The sequence below is a fragment of the Heteronotia binoei genome, chromosome 5 (genome assembly GCF_032191835.1).
Source record: "Heteronotia binoei isolate CCM8104 ecotype False Entrance Well chromosome 5, APGP_CSIRO_Hbin_v1, whole genome shotgun sequence".
NCBI classification, from domain to species: Eukaryota; Metazoa; Chordata; class Lepidosauria; order Squamata; family Gekkonidae; genus Heteronotia; species Heteronotia binoei.
In genome coordinates this window covers 51229881-51252553 of record NC_083227.1, presented here as the reverse complement: position 1 = coordinate 51252553, position 22673 = coordinate 51229881, and the positions used below count along the sequence as shown (strand labels likewise).

The 22673-nt window shown below is 43.3% G+C and overlaps 1 protein-coding gene across 6 annotated transcripts in view; it reads right to left on the bottom strand.

Annotated features, from left to right (window-relative positions):
• The window catches only part of ATXN7 (ataxin 7), a 185287-nt gene that overhangs the window by 35347 nt on the left and 127267 nt on the right, over positions 1 to 22673 (bottom strand). Inside the window, exon 1 of one of the 6 annotated variants that reach the window (XM_060239458.1) lies at positions 7346 to 7495. The exons of the other annotated variants lie outside the window; for them this stretch is intronic. Coding sequence (XP_060095441.1) covers positions 7346 to 7361 — 16 coding nt within the window. The 5' untranslated portion in view covers positions 7362 to 7495. Of the gene's footprint in view, positions 1 to 7345; positions 7496 to 22673 lie in introns of those variants that run through there. 6 annotated transcript variants of the gene reach the window in all.

The following is a 22673-nucleotide window of genomic DNA, read 5'->3' as shown; positions in this document are numbered from 1 at the left end:
CTGCCAATTTAGGACACAGGAAAGTCCACTCCAGAAGCCTGGAAGGAAAACTTCTTTATGCCTAAGTCAACATCAGTACTTCTTTGTCATGGCTGAGGCTAAAGGCAGTGGTTGGCATAATGCCAATTTAAAGCTAAGGAGAAAGTCATTAGGGATATCAAAGTATTGTCAAAAGACGCAGAGGAAAAGAAAATGATGCCACAACTCCCATATGGAGGGCAATAATGACTGTCTCGGACACTTATCTGGCACTTCATCACTCACCATAATCTGTAATTCTAATGTTTTCCAAGTTGTCTACATTTTTAAAATACATTAGTAGGTAAAAACCAGATTTTTAAAAATAAAAAATATTTGTTTCCTTATCTAGTTTTTGCACTACCAACAAGCAACTCAAACAAATATCCCAAAAGTTGTTAAAACAGGCCACGGGCTCCTAGACATACAAAGCATTTTTCATTCCTGGTTAATATTACTGGTTCTCCAACAATAGCAAACTAAGATCAAATCAGTGAGGCTAAACTGCTTCTAACAGTTAACACCACCTACATAGGGTCTTTCTGGAGATGCTCACCAGCACTGTGTGATAAAAGTTTCCTTCCTTCTCATCAGAACTGAGAGACGCCTTGCCATCTCTCTGCTGTGAAAAAACGGAACTATCCTTCCCACTTCTACATCATTAAGGATGGGTAGGAAATTAAAAACACCCACACGACTACTTGATCATTCTTGTAATTCCTTATTATGATGATCAGATTGAGAGGGAAGGAGCACAGAGTCTTTGGAGTAGTTAAGTTTCACTTTGCAGGAGCTATTCCCAAAGGATTGTGCTTCCATGTGGATGACTTTTAAGTAGATGAGGTGCAGGCTTAACATCCTCACAAGCACTTGCTTCCTCTGGTCAGTGTGCAGACGCCTCAACACCTTGAACGTCCTAGCACCAGTGTTCTAATTCTTAGTCTGGGTGGTCACAGAGAGGTTTAAACTGAGCTGACTCAGGACCTTTTGTGGCACAAGGCAACAAACTACAACTGAGTCGGCTTGTTTTACCACTAGTGCAATTGACAGAACCCTCTATGAACAAATCTACTAATGAATGGCCGGCCTGACTGCGTCCCAGAAAACCTGGACCTTGCATTGCAGGCCGTGGCTGGCTGGCTCAGGCTGAGTGGGCTGAAGTTGAATCCGGCAAAGACGGAGGTCCTTTGTTTGGGTCGCGGTGCCCCGGGAGGGGAAATTCCCTTGCCAGCTCTTGACGGTGTGCCACTGAAAGTGGCCCACAGAGTCAGGAGCTTGGGGGTTCTTCTGGAGCCTTCACTATCCATGGAGGTACAGATAGCGGCCACTGCCAAGTCCACGTTTTTTCATCTTCGGCGGGCAAAGCAGCTGGCCCCCTTCCTGGAGCACCGGGACCTGGCAACAGTGATTCATGCTACGGTCACCTCCAGACTGAATTACTGCAACGCCCTCTACATGGGGCTGCCCTTGTGCCGAACTCGGCGGTTGCAGCTGGTGCAGAACGCGGTGGCTAGGCTGTTATTGGGGCTCCCAAGATGGGAGCACATACGGCCAGGGCTGTGCGAACTGCACTGGCTGCCAGTGGTCTACCGAGTTCGTTACAAGGTGCTGGTCATGACCTTTAAAGCCCTATATGGCCGAGGGCCTGTCTACCTGAGGGACCGTCTCTCCCCATATGAGCCCCAGAGAGCACTGAGGTCAGCTGGTAAGCACCAGCTGAATATCCCTGGGCCAAGGGAGGCCAGATTAAAGACCACCCGGGATCGGGCCTTCGTTGCGGCCCCACTACTCTGGAACCAACTCCCGGAGGAGATACGGGCCCTGCGATGTGTAAATCAATTTCGCAGGGCCTGTAAGACATACCTCTTCAAAATAGCCTTCGCCCATACCGAACTAAGATAATGTCGCTGTGTATGTTTCTTCTCCTCTGCTGAATTAAGATCTATTTAGCACCTCAATGCCAATTTTATTGTAACTGTATATCAATTTTATTGTTTTATGATTTTACTATATTGTATTGCATTCCTATGTTGTGAGCCGCCCTGAGCCTGCTTGTGCGGGGAGGGCGGGATACAAATAAAAAGTTATTATTATTATTATTATTATTATTATTATATAAATCATAAGCCAGACCAGGGGTGGCCAAGCTTAATGTAAGAGCCACACAAAATAAGCGTCAGATGTTTGAGAACCACAAGACATGAACATCAGATGTTGGAGGGAGGCAGGGAGGGGGGGGGAGAGGTGAAGGGAGGAAAGAGACATGGAAAGAAAGCAACTTTAATCTTAAGTGCATTCTCCATGCTGCCAGCTGGCTTGGCAAAGTGATTTAAAAGGAGAAATGCCTCTTCCAAGCCAGCCAACTGGGCAGTGGAGGCTTTGAGAGCCACACAATGTGTGTGAAAGAGCCACATGTGGCTCCTGAGCTGCAGTTTGGCTGCCCTGAGCCAAGCAGAAATCAACAGCTATGCAATGGATAGCAGTTTTTTTCCATAAATGCCTTCAACTGTCTATTTAGCCAACCCTTGTCCACCATAGTTAATAACTTCCAGCCAGGGAAGAGTAACCGGCTGACCACACAGCAGTGAATGGCTTGATCAGGGGAAGGATTGGTGTCAGTTACTTTGAAGAATGAGGGCACTTCTCCTCGAAGGTGCATCTGCACCCAGTCATAAATAATAAATAATCCTTTTTGGGGCAAAGGGCTTAAGCAGATGGCAAGTACTTAACTTTAGAAATTTCTAAATGAGATCAGGATCTATTTCAATTTATCTTCCAGTCTGGTTTCTTGGACAGATATCAAGTCTGCCCCCTATTTCATTTATTTACTTTATTTTGTCCTACCTTTCTCCCCAACAGGGACCCTAAGCAGCTTACATCATTCTCTTTCTCCTCCACTTTCTCCTCATAACAACCCTGTGAGGTAGGTTAGGCTGAGAGTGAGCAAATGGCCCAAGGTCGCCCAGCAAGCTTTCATGGCAGACTGCAGACTTGAACTGGGTCTCCCAGATCCTAATCTGACATCCCAACCACTATATCACACGATCTAGTTGACTACCTGTGCCAAGAAACATCCACGCTGGCTTCCATTCTCCTTGCAGGTACAAGTCAAAACACTGGTACTGGCCTACAGGTTTATAGGTCTAGGAACAGGATATCTGAAAGGCCTCTTTCTGTCTTTGGAACCTGCTTATTTGCTGAGGTCAACAAATAAAAGCCCCGCTTCAGAAATTAGACAGTTTCTGTGGACAAGGATATTCACCTAGTATCTCCTTTTACATCCTTTTGCTATCAGGTTAAGCTTTTTAAAATTTGTTTCAACTAGAACTGAAAATATATGGAATTTTTTTCCATTCAATACTTCCATTCGATATAGTATTCTTCTGCTTTGTTTACCGAATTCTGATTTCGTTTTAATTTGCTCACATGTATTTTTGTACTGCAACAAATCCTTACTGGAACTGCCTTGGAGATTCTGAAAAGGCAGGCTTAAAAACAAAGAATCAAAACAAATAGTGGCTTGTGCCCCCAACCTTAAGTGGGAATTGCCAGAAGACATTAGAAATAATGTGGCACGGGAGGGCTAAGAAGGCTGGGATAATGACCCACAGTAAAGGGAGTCATATTGTTTTAACTGTTTAAATTCATTGCTAGTTTTTAATTGTTCACTGTTACTTGTTTCAATTTGTTGTAATCTGCCTGAGCCCACCTGTGGGATAGGGCGGAATAGAAATTAACAAAAACAAAGAAACAAAATGACCCAGTGGAGGCTTGCCCATTAAGGCAAAATGGCACTGCCTCACTATGCTCAGAGCTGCCCCCCCCCAGTGCCTTCTTACTTGCCATCTTACTTAGCACCAGCTCAGCAGGTGGCAGACTGTTGGCCTTGTCCTTATTCAGTCTCTTCAGCAGGCAAGTGCCTCCTTACAAAGACACACATACAAAGCCCACCCCTCTTGACCAGGTAGAGGGAAAGGGTCTTATTTCTCTGTTTAGTTGGGTGCTTTTCCTGTCTTCTGCTGTTAAGTGGTTCACCTCAGTTTGGTATTATTACCTGTATATTCTCAGAGTGTATATTCTCAGTGGATGAAACTGCAGTCTCAGACTATGCGCCAGTTGTATTTAATTAGCAGATTATGACTGGAGAAATCCTTCAGCCATGGTGGTCACCACTGAGATGACCTCAGTGTTCCTCATCACTGATAAAGGCATCACAAGACCTAGCTGCATGTATGCATGCAATTTTTATGGCAATACTGGCGGTTGTCATTATTTGAAATGATAGCGCTGCATTGCCATCACAAGGTTGAGAATTTTGCTTTTCCTGCCTCACAAGCTTAGAATAGTCTTTGAAGGTTTTTAGGAGGCAATGTAAGGCTGTTTTATTTGGGTGGGGTGTAAACTGCAGGGCATTTTTTTTGGTACTGGGGGCCTGTCATGATCCTAGGCCTAAGGGCTAAAGAATAAGCGGTCTATAGGCCTCAAGAAAGCCTCTGAAGTCTGGTGCAAAGTTTACAACAAGCTTACATTTTCCCAGGCACCCTCTGAGTCTTGTGATGTGTGTGAGGTGAAATTGGGGGGAAGGGAGAGCCACAAAGAGGTTGGGCCTTGAAATAAACAAATAATGTCCCCTTGAGCAGGGAAGGTGTTCTTCTCCCAGGAGCTGTGACAGCCAGCAGGAGAGGATCACTCTCCAAGGACACTGGGTTGGACCCTGAAAGAAGTCGGTTATTTTGGATGAGATCCTTTGAATCTTACCATCTATCATTAGCAAATGATCAAAGGAAAGATTCTAGATTAAACTGATCAATATTGTGGATCACTGCAGATGGGGATGTGCCAAGGTAGGATCATGATGACAGTGCTACCTAGGACCCAGGAGACATGGGTCCAAGCTCTCATTCTGCTATGAGGCTCACTGTGGCAGACACGGTCTCTTAGTGTGACCTACCTCACAGGGCTGTTTTGAGAATTCATTCATGGAGGCAGGGGCTGTTTTGAGAATTAAAATGCAGACTAGTACCCTAGGCAACCTGGGTTCAAATACCCACTTCTACTATGAAGCCTGCTGGGTGACCTTGAGCCCATCACAAACTCTCAACCTGGTCTATCTCACAGGGTTGTTTGTGAGAGAATGGAGGAGGGGAGTACAATCTTCTAAGACACCTTGAGTCCCAACTGTAGGGAGAAAAGTGGGATATAAATGAATAAATGAAAATGCAACCATAGATGCTGCCCTGAGCTATTTGGAGCAGGGTAGGATAGACTGACAGCATAACCTATGGAACACAGTAACAATGTCCTGCCAACAGAAGGATTGATACTGGAAAACTGTTTATGTCAATTTTCCTCCACCCCCAAAAAACCTTCAAGTATATATTCTGACATGAGCCCCGTGGCACAGAGTGGTAAAGCTGCAGTATTGCAGTCAGAGCCCTCTGCTCACGACCTGAGTTCGATCCCAGCAAAAGCTGGTTCAGATAGCCGGCTTCAGGTTGACTAAGCCTTCCATCCTTCTAAGGTTGGTAAAATGAGTACCCAGCTTGCTGTGGGTGTGTAAATGACTGAGGAAGGCAATGGCAAACCACCCCGTAAAAAGTCTGCCGTGAAAACTTTGTGAAAGCAATGTCACCCCAGAGTCGAAAACAACACCCCAGAGCTTGCACAGGGAACTACCTTTTTATATATCCTAAAATCATGTAAGAACACACACATACTTCCTTGTTCAAAATGGGGGTCAAGCTAACTACCGTTATGATATTAATAGACAGTAACCAAGATATAACAGAGGTTCTTGGAGGGGGGCAAAGTGGAAGGGCTTCTAGACCCACTTGTGAACCTTCTGATGGCACTTGGGGTTTTTTTGTTGGCCACTGCGTGACACAGAGTGTTGGACTGGATGGGCCATTGGCCTGATCCAACATGGCTTCTCTTATGTTCTTGTGAAACAAAATTGCTTTGTTGTCGTCAAATCTTTAACCTTAATTTATAGTATTGGCGAGGGGAGGGGGTGAGGAAGATTGTTGTACGGCATGTAAGAACAGTGACTGATTAAGGGTGAGAAAATGCCGTGTCATGGTTATTCCACTAACTCTGTGAAGGTTCATTCAACAAGGCCAGGCTGTCAAAAACGGCTAAATAGTTTGCCATGTGCTTCCCCAGAAGGGTAGCAACAAAAGATTTAGTGCACAAACAACTTCATTTCTGCCACTAGTGTACTCAAAGATGTGCGGCCGAGTAAACAAGCTAACTTCATAAACAAATGTTAACTTCATTTCCATCTATGTTTACCCAGGTTTTTAAATCAGATTATAATTCATTACAATGGTATCTTGGGAAAAAGAATCACTTAGCAAGCTGTAATGTAAAAAAAAAAAATTCTAAAGGACTAAAAAGAAATAATCATTCATGTTTAATAGCTTTGCTGTTAAAAGTATACACAATCTGTTTACTCTGACAGTTTATTTTCACATTTCAGCTGCTGCAGAATTATAATGTCAAAGCAATCACCCATCTTGCTGCTGTAAACAAACTCAAAACAAATTCTGATTGTAGAGTCAGGACTTGTGGTCTGTAAATTTACTCTGCTGAATTACACTAGAAAGTGGAGTAAAATATGATAGCCAGATGATTAGCTGTTAAATTAACAGCTAGGTTAAATTAAGCATGCGTATTAATAAAATCAACAGCTCAACACCACTCAGTGTCAGAGGACTGAACCAATTACCAGTGAGAAAACAACTTCATTTGCATCTTTTGTGGCTTCTCTTGCTTAAACTGTTTCCTCTTTCACAAAAGTGTAGACTTCAAAATTCTGCAAAAGTAGCAGCTTGAAAACAAACTCACAGCCTGTGCTGACCACAAAAAACGCTTTTATTAAAGATATGTTTCTAACAAAATAAGAGCACAAGTCATTCAAAGCATGCAAAAAAAGTTAATCACAGAATCAGAGACTTTGGGTTTAGTAAACAACTACACTTTTTCACAGAGTAGTTTTGAAAAGAGCTACGACATTCCGAAACACTGTGACAGCTCAATGCAAACCTCAGCCTTTCGCCTGAGTTAATAGCAAACTCAACTCCCATCTGCTTTTGAACTTTGGCCAAATCACTCAAATGACATTTCAGAATGGCTTACGTGGGCCGCTTGCAGCAGTTAATCCCTCATTTTGAGATTATCCACTTTGATCAACTAACTCTGCAAAGGCCATCTATGCGCCGTCTACACTGTTCAGCTCCACCTCTGGCAGAGCAAACAAACAAACTTTCGAAAAATGCACAAAGCGTAAGTCTCACTTCATGTCGTGTTAGTACAGAACTATACCAACCTTCTGCAAACTCCATTCAGATCTGGGCTCTCTGCCAAATCCTGCTTCTGAAAACTGCACCAGAAAAGTTACCCAGAGCTTTCAAGCAAGAGGGAAAAGGCTGTTCTGGAAAGCCTTCTTGTTTAAACTCCCCCCCATCCACATCATTTGATGGTGCCTCACAGCACACTTGCTACTAAAGCTCTGCATCATTACTTTGGGTCTGCCCACAAACTCCAAACAGGCACCATGTTTGGGTTTATGTAACATTTGCTATTACAGTGAAGTGCACTTGAGTCACAAAGGTCCTGGCAGATAACTAGTAAAACAGGGAGGTGGAGTCTAATTTTATCTAATATGGTCACACCAACAGTCCTTGCTGATGTAAATTAATCCCTCTGTTTTTAACGACAACCTGCCGGGGTTTTTTGAGAAGGCTGTACTTAAACAATTTGCCATGTTAATGTGCTAATCACTTACTGCCCTAGTTCTCTGACAATTTCTTTAAAGTAACACTGCCATCCCACACATATTAGCAGATCCTGTTATAGCACGCATTTAGAAAACACTTGTAGCTACTTTCAGTTTTCCAAAAGATTATTTAAGGCAGCTTAAAACAGCTAACCTGTTTCTTATTTTCTAAAATTATTTTATACTCTGATTTTTTTTCATACAGACGTACTTTATCGTTCCTTATTATGTACATAAATTATATTCTTTCCACACCTTTCTAGGAGTTCCTAACCAACCAACTTATCAGGGATAGTCCCTCATTTCCTGGTATCTGTTTCAAGGATTCCTCAGTGACATGTTTAGCGAGAGTTGTTATATATTATATTTGTATCTTGCCTTTTCTCCTTAGATATAAACACAATGTATCTGGGGTGCCAAGGAGGTCTCCCATCCAGATGTTGAACCAGGCTAAACTTTAGCAATACTGCTGAATTCAGTACCTTCAGTTCCGGCTTTGAGCCCTGGGGCACATTTTTGTTCCAGAGGTTTGAATCAGCTCCTCTAAGATTATAGGGTTACCAACTCTAGGTTGGAACATTCCTAGAGATTTGGGGAGCCTGGGGTTTAGGGAAGGACCTTAGTGGGTATAATGTCTTAAGAATCCACCCCCTCCCCCTCACCAAAGCAGTTATTTCCTTCATAGGAAGTGATCTATGTAGGCTGGAGATGGGTTGAAATTCTAGGAGATTTTCAGGCTCTGCCTGGAGGTTGGCAAGCTTATAGATGGAAAGCAGCAGGATAAACAAGACAACATATTTATTCTGATAAGCATAGTTTCTAACAGATTCTTATTAAAAGCATGACAGATTCTGAAATGGCTAATTTCCTCATTTTCTAATCCCAATTCAGAAGTGACTGAACTGCATGATTCAGCCCTAATTCAGGTTTATCCCAACACCCCTCCCGCCGCTGCGAACAATTTCAGCAGCTAGTGCAAAAACTTTGCAAAAATGCAGATACCAAAAGCCAACTAAAAGGTATAAACTTACTGTAACACATCTTACAAAAGTCAAAAGCCAATAGCCCTTTTACCCTCTACTGCAAAATCCAAATGCATCCACTTGGATGTGATAAATGTGGCAATGAAATAATCACTGATCTCAAGGGAACTTGTACTGAAGAAAATGTGTTGACAGGGGTGGGGAACAGTGGCTCTCCAGATGTTTTTTTGCCAACAGCTCCCATCAGCCCCAGCCATTGGCCATGCTGGCTGGGACTGATGGGAGTTGTAGGCAAAATAATATGGAGACCCACTGTTCCCCACCCCTGTGTTAAGGGAAGTAGCTTGAAGGCAAACATCTGTCTCCATAGGGTATAATGGAAAATTGATCTGTGGGTATCTGTGGCTCTGGGAGGGCTGTTTTTTGAGGTTAGAAGCACCAAATTTTCAGCACAGCATCTGTTGCCTCTCCTCAAACAAACCCCCAAGTTTCAAAAAATTGGACTAGGGGTACAAACTACAATTAACACTAATGCCTTATAAAAAAGAGAAAAAATATTCTGCCCTCCAACAACTGACCAAAAAAACCAAACCAGAAATACATTTGATTTAAGTTAATAGATCCAAAGACTCACTTAAGGTAGATATCAAGTAAAAGTGAATGAGACACTTTCATAGGATATTCTAGTATGCCCCTCCAAAGAATTTCTGGAACATTAACTTCAAATGTCCCTCTATTATAGAAAACAGACTTTTATTTATAATTTTATATATCTGAACTGTCACACAACCTCTCATTACTATTTAAAGCACTATGGGTTGCATCCAAAATTAATTTTCCTTTACTGGAAGGGCACCCTACATGGCTGGGTGTTGGATGGAGGATTTCCAGACCAGTGCATCATTCTCAGAGTTGTTCCTTGGAAATCCCTGAACTAGAGATGCAGAATTTCCAGAAATTTTGAAGCCATGGGGGATGAAAACAACATTTTATCCTTTTTCCCCTCCGAAAAAAAATGGGAGGAAAATTTCCTATCAAATTTCCTTTACTCAATGAATGTAAAATACAACATTTATAACTCAGCACATAAAACTGTACTATTTGGCATATTTTTGGAATTTTAAACCTTTCATTTTAAAGTTCTCATGCTGAAGTTTTAAAGTCTGTTAGAAAAAACTGCAGGCATACTCAATATTTGGGAAAAGAGTTGCAGACTGCTGCACCCTATGCTACTATAGCAAATTTGTTTTTGCCATCTGAAATGAAGGAAAAATAAAAAGTTGAAGGTAGTAAACACAACACATGATTACTATTTGGACAGAAATTTCCCCACAGAATCACAATAGGTAGGCCTGCCAGCATGTTTGGATATTAACCTAAACTCCACAACTCTGAAAACACTGAACTGTATTACCATTAAACACATTATAGCATATTGTTACCAAAATTATTTACATTTAAACAAAACAATTTCTGAAAACATTGTCTACAACATAATATTGTGCACCCCCCCCCCATGCTCCTCCACATCCCTATGTTTTCTGTTGGAAAATCTGAGGAACTCCTCACACTTTTTCATGCTGAACATTTGGAATGGACAGAGTGCTTTGTGAGACATGTGTGTGTGTGTGTGTGTGTGTGTGTGAGAGAGAGAGAGAGAGGGGGGGGGGGGAGAGAGAGGAAGACCTGATTCTGGGTCTTCAGCAAGCAGAGACAAGCAAGGTCTAAGCACTTCTTCAAGGCCCTTCCAGCCTCAAAAGAGGGGATTCAGTCCTCTTCTGAATTGTTTCTGACAACCTTAGGAGTTGGACTCCCCCCACTCCTGTTCACTACTCCCCTGCTGGAGCTCAGGAATGTGCACTACTCCCTTTGGAGCTGGCCATGGTTCATGTGGATCCTAACATACAGAGTTACAAAGCTCAGTGAATGACCTGTGCCAGTCACTCTCAGGCTAACCAACCTCACAAGGTTGCTGAAGATATCCTGGGATATTTCCCATATACACCATGCTGGAGTAAAGGTAAGATACTAAGTGAAGCAATGATCTCAAATAATAAAATTGCTCTAGGATGCATTCACGTTAAAGATCTTATTAATAGTAATTCATATAAACAAACGTCATATGGGACCAACCAGAAGCTTTCCCCCTCTACTCTGCCAACCTGTGCAAACTCTTCCTCTATTAACTGATCTGGGATAACCATATCCCTGTGATACACGGAGCCTTCCACACCAGGAAGATCATATAATGTGGAGGATGGTATGTCAAGCTAGTAACAGGTGTGAAATCCATACTCAGGACATGAAGTTCACTGGGCCAGCCACTCTTATGATAATCTATGTGGAATACTTAGAATATTCTAAAACACTGTATAAAGGCAAAGGTACTATTTTATAGTTATTAGAGTATGGTTTATTTTTGTGATAGCCATATTGTATTTTTTACCATGAATGATACAATACGATGCAGATGTTTTGAGGTCTGCGTTCCTATGACACACGATAGCTACCTTTTGTAGAAGCTGATACAGAATGTTCTGTGGCTCAGATTCAAAGCCATCATCCAGGAGTTTACAAGAACATAAGAGGGATGTTGGTCAGTGGTAGAGCATCTGCTTGGTGAGCAGAAGGTCCCAGGTTCAATCCCCAGCATCTCCAACTAAAAAGGGTCCAGGCAAATAGGCATGAAAAAACCTCAGCTTGAGACCCTGGAGAGCTGCTGCCAGTCTGAGTAGACAATACTGACTTTGATGGACCAAGGGTCTGATTCAGTATAAGGCAGCTTCATATGTTCAATATGTTCAATGTAAGAGAAGCCATGCTGGATCAGGCCAATGGCCCATCCAATCCAACACTCTGTGTTCACACAGTGGCCCAAAAAAACCAGGTGCCATCAAGAGGTCCACCAGTGGGGCATCTAGTAATCAGGGGTGCACCTTCCACTAATAGTTAGAAACCTAAACCCAGATGCAGTGAGGAGCTTAGCAATACCATTAAACAATAGAGCAGGAATTGCAAAATGGGGCTGAGAACTCACCAGGAAAAGGAAAGAATTATCACAGTATTTTCCTTCTTTTAAAAGGAAACTTGTTTTAGATGTGTTATAGGGCAGTTGTTCTACTAACTCAGGTTCAAAAGAACATGAACAACAAGTTCACAAACTTGGTACAATTTCTGTGATGCAGCAACAACTGCATCTTTTGTATTCACTCTCCAGCTAGCAACTGAATTTATTGTACCACAAGCGGAGAAGTAAAATGTACTCGAATGTTCAGAACAGTAATAAAAAAAGTTTTCCAGGTGTATGGAACTGTATATTTCCTCAGCTTATACTATGGGCTTCTATCACATAAGTATTCCTTGAGTAAATCTCAATTTGCAAGACCTGAAGCAAGGATGTTAATGACAGAATGTTCTGGAGGTCATTAATTCATAGGGTCGCCTCTTCACTTTAGGCAAGGGAAAAGAAGGACATTCCTTTCTTTGGTCAACAAAATGGTTTGCTAAAAAAATGCACCTCCAAAGCATGTTTCTAGCTCTTAAATTGTAAAGCTTCCAGATGCCTTGAAGCCATGGGGGACAGTGGGTAGAGCTCTGGCTTGGGAAATCTCAGGAGGGGTTTTTTTTTTGGGGGGGGGAGGGGGTGAATTTGGTTTTAATTTCACAAACACGGCATTTACTAGGTGGATTTTTTACATGGTGATTTTTGTTGTCACAGTTATAATTTCTACATTGTTGTCCTTTTTGTTATCATCACCTGGAAGTTGGCAACTCTATGGGCAGAAAATATATTCTTCCCTTCCTTTTTTTTTCCTTCCAGAAAAGAGAAATGGAAGGGTGGGGATGAAAACCTACACAGTATCAGACCTCAACTTATTCTGCAGCTTTAGCATTAAAATTCTTTCAGCCCTGGGCTGGGAGGCAGAGGCAGGCTGTATTAAGCCAATTTTCTGAATGTCCTCAGTGCCCCATTAGAGGTTGCCAGAAGTCACCATGACTTCTAGGCAACACTCCCTCTAAGCCGTGGAGCCTTGTGAACAAAAATTCTACTTTGTGAGCTACTGGCATTGAAGTTGTGAGCTACAGAATAAATTACAGCACAATCCGGGGGGGGGGGGGCAGAAAGTCTTTTGGAAGCAGACGAGCCGCTATGTGGGCGCAAGAAGGGTTTGCGCTGACGTACGACCGGCGCTGCCACAGCAGAGGGGAGTTACGTAGGTGGGGGGCCGCCTGAGCGCTGTTCCACCCGAGGGCTACACCAGAGCGTGGGCGGAAGTGAGGCGGAGCATGGCGTTCAGGCAGAGGAGGGGGTGGAGTTGGGGGCGCGGCCAGGCTTAGGCAGCTTCCTGAGCAGTTTGGCTCATGACACACACACCCCCGAAAGGCACAACTTTACGCCAGCAAAAATAGCAACGTGTCCCATAGGCAATCACTGAAACCAAAAACAAAGGTTGGCTCTGCCACTGCAGAAGCTCACAAACCCCTTAGGGAGCGGCATGATTGCCTCGCCAATCCCCTCGCGCCTCAGGCTGACGAGCCTCCTCCCCAGCACCCAATCGCAGTCTCCCCCCTCCTAGAAATACTTCCGCTCTGGCCTCGCACATCTCAGTTGTTAGGGAGAGGAGCGCATGGCTGGAAGTTCTGCCGATGAGCTCCCGGCCATACAGACTTAGAGTGAGGGCCAGATAGGCATGATGGTGATGGGTTTTGCACTGTGCGGTTGCTTTGACAGTATCTTTGACTAGCGAGGGGGAGAGAGAGGTCTCTCCCCTGGGGCTAACTGTTCTTGTTCCCAGGTCTCCACAGGTTCCGGGCTCCCAGAGGCTCTGCATGTGAGGATTCATGACTGGGTAAGTTCCACTATCCCCCCCCAGCCTCCCCCTCCCCTCACTCTTGACCGCTTGGTGTGCAAGCGTCTCTGGCACTTGAAGCAGGCAGTGGGCTCCGGCAGGGAGCATTTGCTGACCCCACTTCCCTGTGCTGCCGCCTGCTCCCTTCCCTTGGTCTGCCCTCTGCCTCATTCCCAACCCCTGGCAGGGCACGGGATGTGTGTGTGTGGCAGCTGCCCCGTTGCGGGGAGGTGGGTCAGAGATTGTCCCTTTAAGAGAGCACCCGGCTGAAACGCAGCCTGCTCTTCCAGCCACCACCCCTGTAGGTGCTCTTGATCTCTATCTCCGTTTTGCAGGTGTGACTCCAACACAGAGGCTTCCGTGTGTGTTGCTCCACCGCCCCCCCCCCCCCCACTCCCTCAGCTGTTTCTGCCTGCCGCTTGGAATGGAGCCCCGCCCACGGCGAGACTGCCCAGCACGTGCCAGGGAGACTGTTGCACTCTGTTCTGGAAAAATAAAGTCTGAGCTGTGCCCTCTGTTGTCTCTCCTGCTTGGCATCTGCTGCACGTTCCCTGGGCAACCCCCCCCATCAGTGGGCTCTCCGAGGGAATGCCTGGGAGGGTGTGCAGACTTGGTTTTGTGGGGGGAACGGTCTATGAGCTGCCACACTGCCCCCCTGCATGGCTGGACAGGGGAGGGGAGTGCCGCCCCTCAGCCTGCCCTGGCTGACAGCCTACCCGACCCCACAGGGCTGTTGTGCGCAGGGCACTAAGGGGGGCTGTTGAAGTGGACTCAAGAGTTCTGCGGCTGATGCATTCACACTCTGAGTTCTGCAGCCCCCGGGTGTTCCATGCACATGGCAGGGAGCGTCAGGGCAACACAGGGAACTCTTGGGGGGGGGGGTGTCTGCTGCTGGGCTGCTCACACCCAGACACACATTTCAGCCTCTGTCTATGACAGCGAACTCCTGCACTTGGTACTTCCTGCTTGTCTGCCTGATATCAATTAATAAACCAATTTAAACCATACTTTCTAACAGAAACTTTATACTGTGAATAATCAGATTTAAAGAATATTTGATTATTCACAGTACACACTTTATATTAGAAAGTGTGGTTTAAATTGGTTTGTTAATTGATATAAGTTTGTCTTGCACAGCTTCCCTTTTTTCTTATCACCTTTTGTTTTGTATAAACTTCAGTGGGTGCAAGAAGTGATTTGGGGATGGGAGTTATTCCTGCCCTCCCATGGCAGCCCAAAATGCTGCTCTTGGAGGACAGGAGACACCAGAGATAGCTTGGGGGAATCAGCGATCTTCCACAGGAGGGGGGGGGGAGAGATCAGTGGAAATCATCCTGCCTTTCTTGCCCCCATGGAAATCTAGGCTGGGTTCAAGTCATCATTTAGGATTTAGAACATAAAATAGTACTGTTATTCCTACAAAAATACTATTGTTTCTCCAGTACATAGCATTGGGCGAAACCCTCCAAGCTGACACAATCATTTACTGACTGGTAGCTTGCCATAAAATGCATGAAACTAGGTATGCCAATCATCTGTATCATCTGATCAAGTGGCAAGGATTCGCTTTGCAACACAGCAGCTACAGATGTGTAATGAAACTGCCTTCTGTACAGAAGAAACACAGCCAGCTATTTGTGTGATGGCTAAAATGGGACCTCTGAGGCAGTGTGCCTCCAAGCAGCAGCTGCTGGAGGAGAGCAGGGGGAGAAGGCTGTTGCTTCCATACCCTGCTGGTGGGCTTCACAGAAGCATATGGCTTACCACTGTGAGGAGAGGACACTGGACTAGATGATTCCCAGCATGATCCAGCAGGAATTGCAGATTCTTATCCTCTTTCCATAACCGATGACAAGTAGTATTAGAAGCATTTACACAGCAGTATTCTTGTAAGGGCAGTAAAGCAACTTGTAGAATGCATGTACTGTTAAAGGATTATCAACACAAATAATAGCTACTGGATAACTTTTTTTTCATTAACACAGTAGGACTTAAGCTAGGAGTTGCCTCTTCTAAGAAGAGACTCTTTACAACTGACTTAAGTTCCTTCAGGCAAGCAGCTACCTGACAGTCCTTGTATGCTAAAACCTAGTTTTTGGGAAAGCTACTGTTTTAATTATTTTCCCCTTTAATATCTGAAAATATCTATTCGCTATCATGCGTATGCAACAGGCCTGGGCTTGGGGCCAGTTCTTTGTGCAAGCCCACTCAGCACATATCCACCCCAAACTGGTCCGTGTGGAGAGGAAGCTTTGTAGATACCACATGCCACAAACAAGAGGTATACACAAAATGACAAAACAAAGGTTGAGTCCAGTAGCACCTTTATGACCAACCAAGTTTTATTCAAGGTATAAGCTTTTGTGTGCACGCACACTTCTTCACGTGAAAGTTCATGCATTGAATAAAACTTGGTTGGTCTTAAAAGGTGCAACTGGTCTCAAACTTTGTTCTACTGCTTCAGACCAACACAGCTACGCACCTGAACAAAATGACTAAGTTAACCCTACCTCTGACCATGAAACAGCAAGCAGCCTTAAATATACCTAGCATAACTGGAACTTGCTCAAGTCTGGGATTTTCAAAACAATACACACACACACTAGTAATAATAACTTTTTAAAAGATTCCTTGGTGACCAGAGTGAATTTCTTCTAAACTGGGAGCATAAAATCAAACCATGCTAGTAGTCCAGGAAGGGGGAGATTAGTATACATGGTTTTATTTCTGAAGGCAGTGACTAATGCTGAGAATCAGGACTATGCATCCTCAGAAGGATATCCGTTGGAACTGCGATTGATAAGCAAAGGGGACTACAGACATGCCAAAGAGCTGCATGTAAAACTGTTCCAGGCCACATCCCTTGTAGAGAGATGAGACAATTCCCTGCAGGGTGAGGGAAGAACAATCCAGAAAGAGAATACATCTGCTCCTTGGGACCCCTTATTCCAAGGTTCCCCTTCCCAGCTCACATACCACTGGTGCTCAGTGCCCACAGACTTCAGCCATCCTCTTTCTTACCTCCTGGTAGCTAAGAAGAGGGAACAGTGAGAAGGAGTCAATGGAGGATGACTGCAGTAGTAGCAGCCCCAACACTGCCAAAGTTAAATGCCCACCTTGCCTTGCCTCCCCCTACTTTTATTTATTTTTCGGATTTTTATTTTGCCCTCCCCAAAGCAGACTCAAGGTGGATCACAACAGCAGCAACAAAATTCATTACAATAAATTACATCAACTTAAAATAATTTAAAAAGTACAATTACAAGGTAGCAGCAATTTCAGGATGACCTATTAGGGCCACATAGATGGGTTTAATAAGTGCTTTAATAGATTGGGAATTTGAGCAAGGAAGGTCAACTAAGATGGATGCCTGACATATCACCTAAAGGCCTGGTGGAACAGCTTTCTCCCTTCTAGTGCCAATGAGGAGGTGGTGGTTGGGAAAGAGACTAAGGAAAGGGAGAGCAGCAGTCCAAATCCTACTAGCACTCAGCAGCTGCTTTATCCATCTACTTTGTCTTTTTCCTTCTGGTAGTCTCCCTCCCACTGCCCATGCATTCTGGGGTTTACTGGGCAATTCCCAAGATGTTAGTTCTTGATACATCACCACAATTCATGATATACTTCCACAATTTTCTGCAAACCTAAATTTATAGAAAGATCTTCCTTCTCTGCACATAGCCCTAATCTGCAGATTCAATTATCATCGCATGGGCTATATTCAGAAGTCTATATAATGATGTGATGAAGAGCAGTGGTGGTGTAAATTTGCATATAGTATTAATTTGACTTCAACAAAAAGTGAAAATTTTACCTCAATGAGAAAAACAAGGAAGAGCACACGATCTTGCAAAGTAAAGAAAGAATTAAGACAATCAATTAAAATTTCTTTGAAGATGTATTCCGTGTGGAAGATGTGGGGAGGTTAACCACAACTGCTGTTTTCAGGTAAAGTATCAGAAGGCTCAAGTCAAGCAAAAGTAATGAAAAATGACATTCTAGGCGAACAACTGAGGGGTCTGAAGGAACTCAAATGTGAAATCTGATCTAACAATAACATACAACTTGGCAATAAAATTGGCCTTCCTACCAGAGGACTAGAAAATAGCAAACACAATGATAATTTTTTAAAAGAGGAACTTGGGAAGTAACAGGCCAGTTAATCTAATTTCTGTTCTGGGTAAGCTGGTAGAAACAGTTATTAAACATTGAACCATTAAGGTTATAACGGGGAAAGCGCTATAGAATAAGAATCAGAATGTTTTCTGTAAAGGAAAGGTTTGGCTCACACTTCCTAAAGTTTTAACAAGAACATGGACAAGTGGGATCAACTGGACATTATACATTTGTACTTCCAGAAAGTTTTTACATAGTTCCTCACACCAAAGACATTGGAGTAAACAGTCATGGGATAAGAAGACATCGGTCATCTACCACTAATTAAGCAATTCTTGCATTGGTGGGAAATATGCAATGAAGTCCTCTGGAGATATAAGGACAGGAGCTCTTTTAATTTGTTAACAAATGATCGGTAATTGGTGATACTAAATTATTCAGGATGGTGAAAACCAAACTGGATTATGAAGAGCTCAAGAAACCTCACAAAATTGGAGCCTGGAGTAACTTTACAAGTGAGATTCAATGTATCATTTTATCCTACTTACCCACTTGGGGGAAAACTATTCCAAATGTATATAAACACTATCCACTTTTTTTTTGGGGGGGGGGAATGTAGGTTATAAATATTTCAAATAAAGTATAGGACAATTTTTTCCAAGGCTGTTTTTTAGAAGATGATGATGATGAAGATATTGGCTTTATATCCTGCCCTCCACTCCGAAGAATCTCAGAGCAGCTCACAATCTTCTTTACCTTCCTCCCCCACAACAGACACCCTGTGAGGTGGGTGGGGCTCGAGAGGCTCTCACAGCAGCTGCCCTTTCAAGAATAACCTCTGCCAGAGCTATGGCTGACCCAAGGCCATTCCAGCAGCTGCAAGTGGAGGAGTGGGGAATCCAACCCAGTTCTCCCAGATAAGAGTCTGCACACTTAACCACTACACCAAACTGGCTCTCCTCTTAAAGGGATGTACCTTCTATACAAAGGGGGAAAGCATGTTATCAAAAATCAATTCCAAACATCAGTATACATTAAGCTTGCAACACAGCAAGCACAGAATAAACTATCAACTACCCTCAACAAAAAACCAGAAAACAACAACCAAATGCAGTAGAAATGCACAAAGGCAGGGGTCCCCAACCCCGGGTCCGTGGACCAGTCCCAGTCTGTGGGCTGTTAGCAACCGGGCTCCCACAACAGACACCCTGTGAGGTGGGTGGGGCTGAGAGAGCTCTCCCCAGAAGCTGCCCTTTCAAGGACAATCTCTGCCAGAACTATGGCTGACCCAAGGCCATTCCAGCAGCTGCATGTGGAGGAGTGGGGAATCAAATCCGGTTCTCCCAGATAAGAGTCTGCACACTTGACCACCACACCAAAATGAAGTGCACAATTGTATTGTCCCGAAAACATCACCCTCCCCACCCTGTGGAAAAATTGTCTTCCACAAAACCGGTCCCCAGTGCCAAAAAGGTTGGGGACCGCTACGCTAAGGGATAGGCAGAACTGAGGCCAAGTCTGTAACTGCAGAATGAGTCTAGCTGCTGACTAGATGAGCAGTTACCAGCACCTCTGGCTAATACAAATCCAACCGAACTGACCCATATTGTAGTACTTTGCCCTTATTTACAAAATGAGCAAATTTGAATTTTCTAGAGAATAAACTGGCCATATGTACACACCAATGGAACACACTTTACAATGTGCAACACATTCTTGAGAAGAAGCAACATTGGTCTATGACAGCTGAAAATAAACAAGAGTCTTATGGCCCCTTAAAGACTAACATGGTTTTATACCAACATAATTGATGTATTATACCAACATAATTTCATACCAACACAATTGATTGATGTATTGATATTAGTTGTTTTAATTATGTAAATTATTATTGTATTTTATTGTTAGAATTTTTATGTTGTGAGCCGCTCTGAGCCCGCTTTGGTGGGGTAGGGCAAGATATAAATCAAATAAAATGAAAAAAAATGAAAAATTTTTTTAGTGGTCTAGAACCCGGATGCATCTGGAGAAAACCAGCTCCATGCCACAAAAATATGAAGCTAAAATAAAAAATTGCTAGTTTTTGAGGTTCCAACCAAATAGCATAGGCATTAACTGGTAAGTCACAATAGTCAAAGCCTTGGGGTTCCAGAAGGATGTAAACAAATGTTACCTATATTTAGCTGTAGGCGGGTATTCACGCACTGAATGCGTCTCCATTAAAAAATATTCACTCTACTGAAACATCAGGGAAGAGCTCCAGGGCTGCCTTCTGAAATTTAGTTTTCTCTGTGTGCAGTAAAAGTTGTCCCCCCACCACCTCCCACGTTCATTCATGTGAGTTCCTGTCTGAAGTCTAAAGCAGCACTGCCCAGGCACCATTTACTACCTCAAAAAAGAACTGGAGCTTGCTTGGGTCTTCGAAGTCTGAGAAGCAGAACTATCCTCACCCAAACACAGTGAAGGCCCTTTTATGTAACAGGGGGTTTGTACCCCCACAAAAAAATTAATAAAAGAGATGATGGGTTGGATCCAGCCAACTGTTTTTATTCAACTACACCCACTTCCCCTCCTTATTACAGCCTTTGCTCAACATGGCTTTTGCCTATGATTCCTTGATCTCTAGCATAACCTTTTTGGTTGTTAAAGAGGACTGTTTCCTCCCTATTTCTTCAGAGGAAAAGCTGGCTGGATCCAGCCCATAAACAAAAAAAAAATCAAATGCATGATTGGACTTGAAGTTGTCATCCTGGAAGTGAGAGCAGTTCTCCCCCTCCCCCATGTACACCCTGACTTTTGCATTGCATACATTTGATCTGGCATACCGGTATGAAACTCAATTCATACTAATCAACGTAAGGCAAGAAGAGAACAAAGAGTACCAGACTTATTTTACGCTCAGTGTTTTGGCACATACTGTACTCTAACTACAATAATATTAATTACAGATTATGCAGTAAACTGAACCACAGCCATTTTATCAGACACCACTAATTTATGAGTATTAAAAAGCTCTCACAATCAAGAGCTATTATTGCCTTAAAAACAAAAACACATTTTTGGATGTTTACAGTCTCAACTGCAAAGCAAAACTTTGCAATATGAGGTATTGTGTTAAAATCACTATAAGGCAGTCATCTTTTAATTCCATAACAAGGCAGTAACTGTGGCCTATCATACTGCTCACACTGGCTGGAAGGTACTAGTTTTCGGTTTTGGGATAATAGAATGATGGTCATACTTTCAAGCCCTAACGGCATCCTGGGTTTGCTTATTTTATAGGAATGACTGTCTGACTATTGCTACTTCATTAAATGATGTGCTATTTTAAAATAAGTAATTGGTTGAAGTGTCTTTACTGAAACAAATCCTACGCTCAACTCAAAGTGCAAAATGCTTCTGGGGACATGCCAGAGTGTTTCTTGCAACAGCTATAGAATTTCACAAAGCGTTGCCAAAAAGAAATTAAATCAGCCATTACTAGGACTAGAGATTAAAATCCAGCTGCTGGAATTCAGACTTGAGTGAACTACTGTTTGAAGAATGGAAAAGTATTTTATGTGGAACTGGCTGAAGCTTCTAATGGTAATTTGCTAAATTATAAAATTAACTCAGGCCTTGGATAGATAGTCACTGTGTGCCTGTTTGGCACTAGCTCACTAGGCTGAGGGTCTTTTTCTTGGGGGTGTGTGTGGGGGGGGGGGAAGAGGCACTACAGATTTCATTTTGGCAACTTAACCATAACAGATGGAGGATTCAGAGTTCTGGAAACCAGCATAAAACCAGAACACATTTCAGAAAGTATTTTTATATTGCAACCTGAGATCTGAACAGGTAAGACTGAGTTTCCTAACCAATTATATTAGTTATTAAAGAGCATATGAATGGGATTGTGGCCCTGAACTGCGCTGGAATCTTATGAAGTCCTGCATTGTACTCGTGTAAAGGACAACAGGTACTTTTTGAAAGGCTTTTCATTGCTCACAAGTGTGCAGGAATGGTTCCCAATGTCCTCTCATTTAACTGCCAAGAGGCTCCGTGCAGCAAACTAGTATCCCTCTGCCCATCTGTCTAGAAACTTGGGCTGAAGGCTACACAGTCATAGAAATTTAGATGAGTCAGATTAAGAGACAGGAGCCTAAAAGTTTACAACCTTGTCTCCCTTCTGATCCTCTTCCTCACCAAAGGAACTCTAGGTACTATACCAGTAAATGATCAGACCTTAATCTAAGATCAAGGCCTGGCTGAAAGGCGGCTGTGGAGTGACCCTAAGCACAGGTGAGTGGGAAACCATTCACCAGCCTCGTATTTGACAACAGGGGCTTTAGCACACTGATCTGACTTTACTTGGTTTAGTGAGATAGGTAAAGTTGGGCTGTTGTAACTATGGTACTAGATTTCTTGGGACAATGGACTAAACTTGGGCAAGGAATGCTAATCTCAATAACTTGAAGTCCCCAAGAGTTATAATTTCTTCATCCAAGTTGCGCTGTCAGACAGAGCTCAGGGCTGAATATAACTCTGCTAAATAATGGATTATCTACTTCCAGTACTAGGAAGCTGCATCAGGAGAAGGCCTTGACCTCTATGACCCATTTGTCAGCCCTTCAGGGCAACTGGCTGGTAGCTGTGTGACTAGAACCACTGCTCTGATCTAGCAACGCTCTTCTTGCGTTCTTATATACACAGCTGGTCATATTGTTCATTTAGTGTTCCATGCAGATCACAAAAATGCTAATCTAGAAAAAGAAGAGTTTCATATAACTCCACTAAAACCAAAGCAGAAGAGGAACTCTGAACTATGGTTTGAATTCTTGTTAGCACAAAACAAGGTTTCATACGATACCTTAATTAAAGCTTTCAGAACCACCAGATTAAATGTGTTAAAATTTCACAGAAAAGTATGTGTGTGTGTATATGTATCTGCTC